The sequence below is a fragment of the Alosa sapidissima genome, chromosome 18, assembly GCF_018492685.1.
Source record: "Alosa sapidissima isolate fAloSap1 chromosome 18, fAloSap1.pri, whole genome shotgun sequence".
Taxonomy (NCBI): domain Eukaryota; kingdom Metazoa; phylum Chordata; class Actinopteri; order Clupeiformes; family Clupeidae; genus Alosa; species Alosa sapidissima.
This window is the reverse complement of record NC_055974.1, coordinates 1919401-1930951: the sequence shown is the minus strand read 5'-3', so window position 1 is coordinate 1930951 and position 11551 is coordinate 1919401. Positions and strand designations below refer to the sequence as shown.

At 41.3% G+C, this 11551-nt stretch overlaps 1 protein-coding gene across 2 annotated transcripts in view; it reads right to left on the bottom strand.

The window, feature by feature from the left end:
• Positions 1-864: 864 nt before the first annotated feature.
• The window catches only part of eml3 (EMAP like 3), a 46000-nt gene continuing 35313 nt past the window's right edge, over positions 865-11551 (bottom strand). For both annotated transcript variants that reach the window (XM_042069045.1, XM_042069046.1), the window contains 8 exons: positions 9565-9696; positions 8762-8829; positions 7183-7271; positions 6512-6609; positions 6055-6142; positions 5629-5727; positions 4801-4931; positions 865-2152 (listed from right to left, as the gene is read on the bottom strand). In XM_042069045.1, the coding sequence (XP_041924979.1) occupies positions 1946-2152; positions 4801-4931; positions 5629-5727; positions 6055-6142; positions 6512-6609; positions 7183-7271; positions 8762-8829; positions 9565-9696 (912 nt within the window). In that variant the 3' untranslated portion in view covers positions 865-1945. The remainder of the gene's footprint in view (positions 2153-4800; positions 4932-5628; positions 5728-6054; positions 6143-6511; positions 6610-7182; positions 7272-8761; positions 8830-9564; positions 9697-11551) is intronic.

Genomic DNA, 11551 nt, shown 5'->3' with positions numbered 1-11551 from the left:
TCTTCGGAAAACGTCACTCACATTTCGGAATACTTCGGCAACTTCGCCTTTAGTGAGCGGTCTAAAACGTAGACGCAACTATTTATTCACATTTTTTTTTGTTAATTTACCTGTTAATAGCCTATATACTATAACATGTTACTAAACGTCAACTGTTGACGGTCGTTTTAATATGGGGCTGGGTTACTAAAAATTGAGCTAATTGAAACAGTAGTTGGAAACTTACAGTAAGGGCTAGAAATGAACCTGGTCCGTGGATAATAAATTACTCATGCTTAAGTGCAATTTTCATATGCTGTTTGAAACTTAAACGGCCTGCGTCGACATTTTTATATTCAAATCTGTGCCTATTCTGTCTTTGAAAGACTATGACCACTGCAATTCTCGCATACTACCGTGGAGTTATGTTTTACAGTGCAGATCATCACAGGCTATCTCCAAGTGAAAAGCATAGATTGTAGTCAAAAGTGAGAGAACACTCCCCCCTATCGGTGATGGTGTTACATTGCATCCCAGTGGCAAAGAAAACGTTTCATGCCATGCATATTATCACTAGAGTAGCGTGTAAAATTAATCTTTATGTTTCGACATGGGCAAAATAATACAAACAAAGCATTAAAAAAAAAAACAGAAAACATTGATAAAACAAAGCAAAACCTAATTTAGCAAACATTTCACACAAAAGTCAGGCTATTCTGAAGGCCACTATCTGCTCTTATTCTAAAAGTCTGAGCCTGAAATGAGAAACTAGTCTGAATTTCTTTGAATAATCCAGCTTGTGAAAAAGAGATGCACAAAAAAACAGCTTGATATTACATGTCAAAGATTAAAATAATGTATTTTACAAAATTAAAAACAAGACTATTCATTGAGTAAGCTTTATTACAATCTGATTAAAATGACAGAACTATAGAGCAAAATTACATTTACATTGCACACAAACTATGACAATATAAAACGAATTACAAAAAGGAATGTTAATGACTTTGGAATGCTGTATAGATATTGCATTGCATAGACACAGGCAAAGCTTCAGGCTTCTTTGCTGTATAACAAACTGTTCAAGGACACACAAAATGTGTCCAGAAAATGTAATACTCATGCCATATTCACACTGGATCACACTATGAACTGTGTTATGAACTGGATGGCTCTACAAGTGGCTGGTAAGGGCCCTGGCACAGACACAGGAATCCCTAGCCACACTGTACTGGAAGAGAAAAGCTGAAGAAATGAAAATGTAAGCGATATTGTGTATTATTGTGTATTAATGATGTCCATTATGACAGGAAACAGCACATGGACATGGATCTTATCTAACACCTGCCTTAATGGTCTGGTGATGCAGCCTATGTGCTTTTAATAGTTTACACTCTCTCTCTCTCTCTCTCTCTCTCTCTCTCTCTCTCTCTCACACACACACACACACACACACAGACACACAGACACACAGTCTATTTCATCTGTTTATATCCAAAAATGTTCTTCAGCACAAGAGGCAAGTCATATCAATTTTGGCTTTGTCACATCTAGTATATTGACTGCTGGTCAAATGTGCTTGGCTAGGGTCAGAAGAAGGCACTTCAGAGTTACATACGGCAAATAGAACACACAGACTAGCTGCGGCATACACTGATATGATTCACCTCCACCATCCGCTTCATAGATTCCTATTCATTAATCATATTGTGAGAAGACATAATCATGGTTTAACTGTTTTTTCACTGTTGATTTTATCCTACTAAAACTTTCTGTAGATGGCAGGAGCTTAACAGTTCTGATTCTTTCCTTCCTCCTTCTTTTCTACCATTCTTTCAGTATTTTTTCCCCCATCCTTTTTTGTTTTCTGCTTGTCTGCCTGTTCATATGACAGAGCACATTGCAGTGGTATCTCTCATTTCTCTCTACCTCCTTCCACTCCCAAGCCATTCCCCTTCATTTCTCTTTACATTCCGAGCTCTGGTGAGTTGGTGGAGGTGGAGCTGGAGGTGGAGGCCGCATGCTCTCTTGCCCCACCGCTGGGGCTGCCCGTCACTCTCCACTGGAGGATGCAGGTGTCTTTGCCCCCCAGGGAGAGCAGGTGGCTGTCGCTGCTAGTGAAGCACACGTTGGTCACGTGGCTGCCGTGACCCTCATACTTATGACTAGGTGCCTACAGAGAGAGAGAGAGAGAGAGAGAGAGAATTAATGATTCGATCATCTTTATTTCAAACCATAGTGCCTTTATAGCGTGAGTGCAAAACAGTGAGCGATGGGAACAGGGAGATCATCAAGTGGGCAAAAAGAGAGGGAAAAAGAGCTGTTTGGTGCAAGGTCACACAAAAACACTGCAAGGGCTCACAAAACCACATACACACATAAGGTATGCTGCATTTATATACACTGCAAACACCAAAACAGGCTCATTGCCAAACATTATTAACTCCTAAAGAGAGAAAGAGAGAGAACATTTCTAACTCCTAAAGGATAGAAATGAGGATCAATGGTTGTGTCTTCTCAGGGACATCCAAGGAAATCCTTGTTATGACAAGAAATAGCTGTTGATTTAAAAAATAATCTTAAATAATAATCGAAAATTGGACAGGTTTTAACATCTGGTTTACCAAAGTAAAGCTTCAAGCATAGTAGCAATGTTTGCACTCAATCAAGAATGTTTTGATATTGGCAATACCATTTTATTAGAGTGTACAAGTGTTGTACACAGTATCTTGATATATTTTCATGTAATCTGTGAACTTTGCTTCAGGCGTTTGTTTTAATTGTTTGGTTTGGCCCCGAAACAATTTCAGCTTTGGCCAAAACAACCAAGAACATCCAAGCTCTCTGCACCACTTCACACAAGCCAAACCATCGGAAAGTTAATCCAGTGGAACCAAAACCAGGTTTTATTGCTATTTTCACTCAAAATAACGATTCCTCTTGTTGGCAGCAGAGGGCAATAAATTCCACACAGCGATTTTTGAAAAAAATAAAATAAAAAATCAAGCTGGAAAACAGAAGTAAGCCATGGCGCCAACAAAAAGAAAGTGCATGTTAACAGCGACAAACATACCATTATGATTTAGTAGGGAGCGAACTATAGTCATGGCATGGCATGGCATTCCACAAAAAGAGAAAAGCCTTTCTTTGAAATAATGACAAATGTAATTAGCATTCATCATTGTTTATTCCATCTCGAATGCAAATTGGACTTTGATTTTGACTCTTCATTAAACAGAATATTTTAAATGATAAAACAAATGAAAATGGCATTGACAAAATTGATGGTCCACTTCATCTAATAGTGTTTTGCACAACGGACCGTGTATGATTCGTTCATTTGACCTTCAATTGAGAATCCAAAATTTAAAATGAAAAAAATACTGGTTATTTCATTATTTGTTCACGAATGTGATACAAACAAACAAATAATGCTTTGTTTTTCAGACTTTTGAATTAATGGTCAGATCAAAGTAAAACATTTAAAAAAACAGCCTCAGGGCCAAAACTGATTTTAATATTACATTTTTCTGATTTCTGTGACCTGGAAGTCAATCCGATGTCACTTTCTTGGTCTTTAAGGCCTGTCAGTGTTCAATTTAGTGACTGTTGCTAGATTTAGGGACTTTTGACCATCCCTAGCAAAATATTGTCTAGCAACTAGGAAGAAATTGGGCGACTTGCGCAATGAAGGCAAACTCGGTTTCGTTATTGAATCGTCTCCCTTCTTATGCCTGTTTCGTTTATGAACATTGCAATCGCCCCAAAGTGTTGCCCCATGATTATAGAAATAATGACTGGACTATGTAGTATTAGCCCATGTTATTGCACGGATAGATGTTCTATAGGCCTAGATCTATCAGCTCAGATCTATTGTCGACAACGTCATTGGAAGGCAGCCAGTTGCAGTAGCCTAACTTCTGGTGAGATTGCTCCAGAGACAAGAGGTAGCCTAGCTATGACATGACAGGGTAACTAGGGACACGCTTGTCAGCATCGTTCATACATTGATCAAAGGAAAGTTGGCTACAACTTCATTCACATGCAGAGCAAATAATTCAAATCGAGCATACAAGTTAGAAAAACCTATTCGTTTAGACTGTCGGCTAAGGAAAAAGATTCTGAGATTCTGTTGCTCTGTCCAAGTGGACATTTAAATATAGCCATTGTCTTTAAAAAAATTGTGTGTATGGTAAAGTTATAATCGTACTGATAGTCTGAATTAACACTGCAAAACAGAAGCAGCAGCTGGCAATGGAAGTCAATAAATAATTTCTGGGTGACGGCAATCGAAAAAAAATAATATCAAAATCAGTTTTGGCCCTAGGGCCGTTTTTTAAATGTTCTACTTTTGATCTGACCACGAAATCAAAAGTCTGAAAAACAAAGGGTTATTTGTTTGTTTGTATCACATTCATAAACAAATAATGAAATAACAAGTAATTTTTTCATTTTTTGATTTTGGATTCTCAATTGAATATCAAATGAACGAATCATACACGGACCCACAACCTTTAGAGGCAATTCAAATAAACTCTTAGTGTAGCTCTGAATGAGACTTCTGCGTCGGGCAACAAGTAGTTTTGCCCACTTCTTCTGAGCAAACTACTCCAGTTGTCTCAAATTTGAAGGGTGCCTTCTGCAGATTGAATGTTTCAGCTCTTTCCAGAGAACAGTCCACCATTTGTCCCTTACCCATGCTTTTAACTGTGTGTTTTGGGTCATTATCCTTTTGGAGGACTGTGTTTGTGTGTGTGTGTGTGTGTGTGTGTGTGTGTGTGTGTGTGTGTGTGTGTGTGTGTGTGTGTGTGTGTGTCTAACCTTAGGCTTTGGACAGGGGTACTGGAACAGGTGCACTTTGCAGAAGTCGTCTGCCATGGCTACCAGTCTCTCGTTGTGGGAACGGCAGAGTGCATTTATGTCCGTGCCATCTGACCCCTCCAGCCAAACTCCTGTATAAGTAAGCATATCGATTGCATCAGTTTCCATTAAACATAGGACAGGCTGGACGATGTGACCACTCAAGTGCTCAGACCTATTTGGCATTATTTTATCAGCACAATGATCAGTGCTATCAACACATCACTGATATGTCAGGTTGGGTGTGCGGGGTTGAATTTTAGGTGAGGATTTAAAATTGTAGTCAGTTGAATAAAGTTGTGTGACCAACTGAGAGAGCGTGCTGGGCCTCATTGCTTAGGGACTAGGCTTTGGGACTATTGATAGGAATGTTATCAGGTGTTTGGCAACTAGAAGAACATTCAAATCAAAGAAAACGGTTCACTTAAAAAGTCTAAAAAAAAAACCATCAGAAATCTCTATGTTCTTTTGTGAAATAAAAAAATGTAGGAGCGTCCTGATCATTATCATTTATTGCAGTTTTCTTTGCAGGTTATGCACAGTACATTGCAGTGCTCAAGAAACAATGGCAGAGTCTTGCTCTTGCTGTGCTGTATTGTACATACACTTATTACATCTGCCTTGGTGTGCTCGTCAGGCTGTTTGATTGCTTGTAAACACAAAAAACAAATTGCCCCAATTTTCCTTAAACTTGCAGGTAATGCGTAGCATAGGCCAAGGAGGAACCTGTTCCATTTTGGAGCATCTCCTCAAATAAAGTTTCCCGTTTGCCAACATCTCACGCCTTACCCACAACGTGGAAGCCCAGCACACAGGTGTAGGAGGCCCACTCGCGGTCTTTACTCTCGTAGCGATTCCTCAGCAGCTTGCAGCCTCCAGCCACGTCCCCTGGAGACAGAAACAGTTAACACAGTTAACACTCCCACTAGCACAGTCTACAACACATGGCAGGTGCCAGCTGACTGTATGCTCATACACATGGAAATACATGCAAAGGCACACTCATTTATGCCATACACAAAAGTCTTTCTGTAAGATGTCAAACAACAACAAACAAAATATCACACAAGCAAACACTTACTGTATTATCAAGTCCAACCACATATTCTCTCTCTCTCTCTCTCTCTCTCTCTCTCTCTCTCTCTCTCACACACACACACACACACACACACACACACACAGCAGTACAGTAAAAGGTAAAGTATATCCACTTACAGTAAAGGATCTCATAATCTCCAGAATTGGACATGATGTATTTCCCATCTTTGGACCAATCCAGATGGGTTATGAAACTGGAGTGTCCCTGGTGTAGCACAAGCAACAGACAGATTAAATTCACTCCATTACAGCAACATTAAAGTTTAGCACAGCAATCGTTTATATGGTTTAATTGAGCATTTGTCTTATCGACAAACCTTTGATACACCATTTAATTAAACATCTCGGCCACTTTATCTAGAATTAAAAGTTGCCAGATTTTATCCATCGATTGTTCAGAAAAAGTTAAAAGCGGCAATTAAAAGTAAACTCCAGTGACCCCAAATACTTTTTGAGTTAAATCACCCCACAAGGGTCTTGTGCTAATAGCACACTGGAACCAGCATATTATTATCTCTAACAATGAGCCATTGACTAGTCCCATCAGACCCGGCCGGCTCACGCCCACACTCACCGTGCACTTCCCGAAACGCGTGTAGCGCCGCCCACTCTCCGACACACTGTAGATGTAGATGAAGTTGTCATGGGAACCCACGGCCAGGAAACTTCCATCTGAAAAAAAAGAGAGGGGATAATTGCGGAGAAGTCAGAGTGCTGAACCCTAACAGCTAAAAAATCATCTGAGCGAATGGTCTCTCTACCCCCACATTTTCAAATACCAATACAGATGCTCTTACATTAGGCAGACACCTTTATCCAAAATGACTTGCAAGTGAGCTACAATGCAAAGAAACAGCTGGAAACTCGAAAATAAAGTGCCATGAAAAATATGTTTTGTAGGACTCAATAGTAGGACACAAATAGTACGATAAAGCGTATGCCTCCATCTGTTAAGACAGATGGAGGATTATAAATAGATTGTTCATTTCTAATCAGTAATCCATTATTTCCTTTATTTTGTTGTGACCAAAATCAAGTTCAATGTTGAGCATTTCTTTGTTGTAATCGTAGTCTGTGTTGGGTGAGGGTGAGGGTTGTGATTGTGGTCTGTGTTTGGTGAGGGTTGTGATTGTAGTCTGTGTTGGGTGAGGGTTGGGGTTGTGATTGTAGTCTGTGTTGGGTGAGGGTTAGGGTTGTGATTGTAGTCTGTGTTGGGTGAGGGTGTGGTGGACGATGACCTCTGACCTGGAGAGTATCTCATGACGGACAGCTGCTCGTTACCATCGGTGAGGTCAGACACCACCTCCCTCGTCCGCAAATCCAGCACCAACCACCTTGCGTGGGAGAGCATGGACAAAGGGTGGGGTGGGAATGGGAGAGAGTGAAAGATAATCAAGTTAATTCCAAATACTTCACATGAACTCCTGATGCAATCCACAGCATAGAGCATGTTTACACCCTAACCCTGTATTTGCAATCCATAGCATAGAGCATGTTTACACCCTAACCCTGTATTATAGCATGCTCACACCCCTAACCCTGTATTTGTTTTGCACAAGTGACTCAGGCAGATCCTAATCTCTGATGACAGTTCCTAACACACCTCACAATACACATCCATTCAGGGTTACAGGAGACAAGAGTGTTTAAGACAGACTATACATCAGGAGTGGTAAATACAGACAATACATCAGGAGTGGTAGACAGACAATACATCAGGAGTGGTAGACAGACTACAGAAGAGATGTACAGACTGGCTAATAGAGGTGAGAACTGCCACAGAGGTGACTATACGATACTATCATGATATTTGAGTCACAATACATTATTCTTTTACGTTTTACGATAAAGCAAGTATTGTGATTCGACTCTGCAATACACTGCGATTTATTTCTACCACAATCCAGTCTGCAGCCATCTTGGTAACCTTGGGTGTGACAAAATTATACTGACAAATGCTAAAATGTACTTATACTTACCTTCCCATTTACACTGTGACATGAGAAAAACAAGCTTGTGTGCCACATTGTGAACTTCAGAAGAAATGTGTACCATATAATATGAAATAAATAAATATGGCAATACTTGGTGCCACATTAGGTGGGTTTACATAGACACTTTTATTCAGATTAGAATCAGAAAAATGTCCCAATCGGAATAAAAACTGCCGATGCGAATAGAATTTTAAGAGGTGGTGTACTCCGTTCTTATTCCGATTGAACAGCCAGGTATACAGTCAATTGGATTGCCTGCTGTATCTTCTCAAGTAAAAGTTAAACAATGGCTATTTCGACCAAAGAAGAGAGCACATGACTGAAAGCACATGATTGAAATAGAACGTACCCCATGTAAACAGAAGGCACACATTTTTCAATCGGAATAGTTTAATCGGAATGACAAAAAAACTGTCCATGTAAACCCACCTACTGAGCTCATCACAGGAAAGTGTAGCGAAAGGAGAAAGCCGGGCCTCCAACTGACCTTGAACCTGGGTCTCCACTGACCTGACCACTTACACATATGAGAGCCATGCTCACAGACCTGACCACTCAGACACCTGAGAGCCATGCTCACTGGTACGCAGAGATGGAACACTCGGCTTCAGAAAGTAAACGTCCTACCATGTATTGTTTTTATCTGTGCACTTAACACAGGTGATTTCATAAATTAGCTGATCTACCTGGTTGAAGAGTTGTGCCAATTAGAATCAGCTGTCTGGTTTAGGGCATGGTTGGAACAAAGGTGATACACACAACCAGTGATGGCAGAGGAGGACATGGTGATGGTTGGTGCTGATGAATTGGTGGGTTGGGTTAAGACTCACCTGCCTGTGTTGAGACCAACAGACACCACCGTCCCGCTGGGACAGAAGTCTGCACACAGTCCCGACTCCTGAAAAACATAAACAGCAAGATTCACACTGAGCACTGGATTAACAAGAATTAGATTCCTCAATGACCAGCGACATGGAGAAATCCTAGGTTATCCTGGGTTTTTTCTCATTTATGTTAACCCTCTGTATTACAAAGAGATGTAAAACACTGATTTGTGTACATTGCAGTTCATTGATTGACATGCAAGAGGTTCAACCAGGCGCTCAGGTGAAGTTATCCTCAGTCCTCAAGCGGTGCTCTTGGGGTAGGGAAAATCCAATAAAGCAATAGTAGGTCCCAGGCACTCAAATATATAAGAGGAGAAGGAATTCTTTAAAAAGCCTTAAAAAGACCATGTTCGGTCGAAACATGTTGGCTCAATATTTTAAATGACCTAAGCCAGATTCAATAAAGGCTTTTTAAAGAATTCCTTCTCCTCTTATATATTTGAGTGCCTGGGACCTACTATTGCAGTTCATTGATTGCTTGGAATGGCAGTTCAACAGGTGTCTAAGAAGTTATTTTGTAATCGACTGTAGCTCGGTGTGAATTCAAAGTGAGACTGTAGTGTGTGTGTGTGTGTGTGTGTGTGTGTGTGTGTGTGTGTGTGTGTGTGCGTGTGTGTCTGTGTCTATATTTGAGTGTGTGTGTGTGTGTCTCAGTGTGTGTCTCAGTGTGTGTGTGTGTGTGTGTGTGTGTGTGTGTGACTACATTTGGGAGTGTGTGTGTGTGTGTGTGTGTGTGTGTGACATACCTCCAGAGTGGTGGACCAGTCCAGACTGTGCTCCTCGGCGTTCCACAGGCACAGCTGCCGGTCGTTCCCGCAGGTCAGGAAGACGTTCTGGGAGGGGTGTGTGGCCAGACCCCACATCTCATCCACGTGGCCCTGCCAACCAAATGCCCCATTAGTCAGTCAGTCGATCGGTCAGTTACAGCTACACAAACACTGACCCCTAAACTGCTACAGCCTGTCTGACCTCATGGTTGTTTATGACAGTTCATGTTTATGTCATATTCAGATGTGACCTTCTGACCTCTAGCCAACTGAAGCGCTGGGAAATTCAGGCATCCCCAGACTCCCACTTCACACTGTATTCTGAACACTCAAGTCTCATGTGCAACACCCTCTTTGTTAAGCCTCAGGTTTATGCCAGGGCCTCTTTCTACTTCATATTCACAGTGACCTACTGACCTTCTGTCCACTTTGGAAACTTCAAGCACCACAAAACTCTCACTTCCCAGCTGGATTATGGCCAGAAAAGGCTCATGTTTAGCACTCTTTGTTTATGACTGTTCTGACTGACCCTATTCCCACTTCACATCTAGATATGACCTGTAGACTCCATAAATAAAAAATGAAAAATGACTTCTGCAGGGCTTAAAGCAAGGAACATTTCTGTGCCTGACGTTATTGGAATGTTTTGATGGCATTATAAATAATTATCTATGCCTCTGACTCATGCCGCAATTCAGACACAGTGCCTGACATGCAAACATGAACAGCATGTGGCGTCCTACAAGCTATGTGTTCATCAGTAGCCATGGTGACGGCACTTTCATAGTTTTAGCGTAGAGAAGTTAATGCGTCCTGCAGTTTACCTAGACTAGTTACCAAAGGTGCTTAGTCAGGCTCTCCCTCCCTTGATTAGTGTCCTGCACAGCCTACAAGTGTCACCTCACATACACTGAAGGACTCCTGTGAAAGGGAAGTGGATAGGGTCTGAGAATAGGTCTCTAACCCACATCACATGAGAATAGGTCTCTAACCCACATTCAGTTACAGTATATGTGCCGGAGTCCCTGCAGCAACTTGGAGTTAAGTGCCTTGCTTATGGGGACAACGGTGGAAGCCGGAAATTGAACCCACAACTTTTTCAGGCTACTGCATGCACCCAGCTCCTTAACCACTACGCTACGCTAACCACTACACACCAACCCGTTTACACACAGCCAAACACCTAGCCAACTGAACCTCAGGGGTGTGAGTAGTGACTCAGTGGGCCTGACCACAGACAAACTTGCTCATGTTCCCGGGCCTGCTGAATGTGTCTCTGCCCAGCGTGCCCAGGTTACTCTGCGCCTGGCGTCCATCCAAGGGGAGAAATCAGGGTGAAACTTAACGCTGGATGTCGCACAACTAACAAGACAGGTGCAAACGTGTTGGCGAATGGAATGTGTTTTAAGTCAACGGTCCTGATGCTCTGATTACTATGTCGTCTTGGTATTGGATGGATCACCTCCGACTCATATCAGATTTAAGACATGATGCAGAAGAAAAGACATGCTTCTTTATCTACATGCGGGTGACTAAGGTCTCTGACAGCGATCACCAGATGATAAGGCCAGGCATAAACAAGTTGCAACTACCTCTTCAAACATGAGACTGCAGCCTTTAACCTGCTTTAAATAGTGACTTTCATTTACCCGTGTCGAAGAGAAACAAACAAAAACAAACAAAGCCTCTATGAGAGTCTCAGAGCGGTGACAAAATATCATTGCTTTCATCAGGCAAGCTGGCAAATGGCTCCATGTAAATATCATATTATGCGATGATGTCATGCTAATGCTTCAATGCAAGGGATCTGTATCCCACTTGATCAATATATATATATATATATATATATATACTGTATATAAATACTATATACTGTATATGTATGGCTTGTGTCATGCTATACACATGCTTTACATCTTATCTGCCCATGTCAACATGTCATATGAACCGATCACTAAAGACCTTG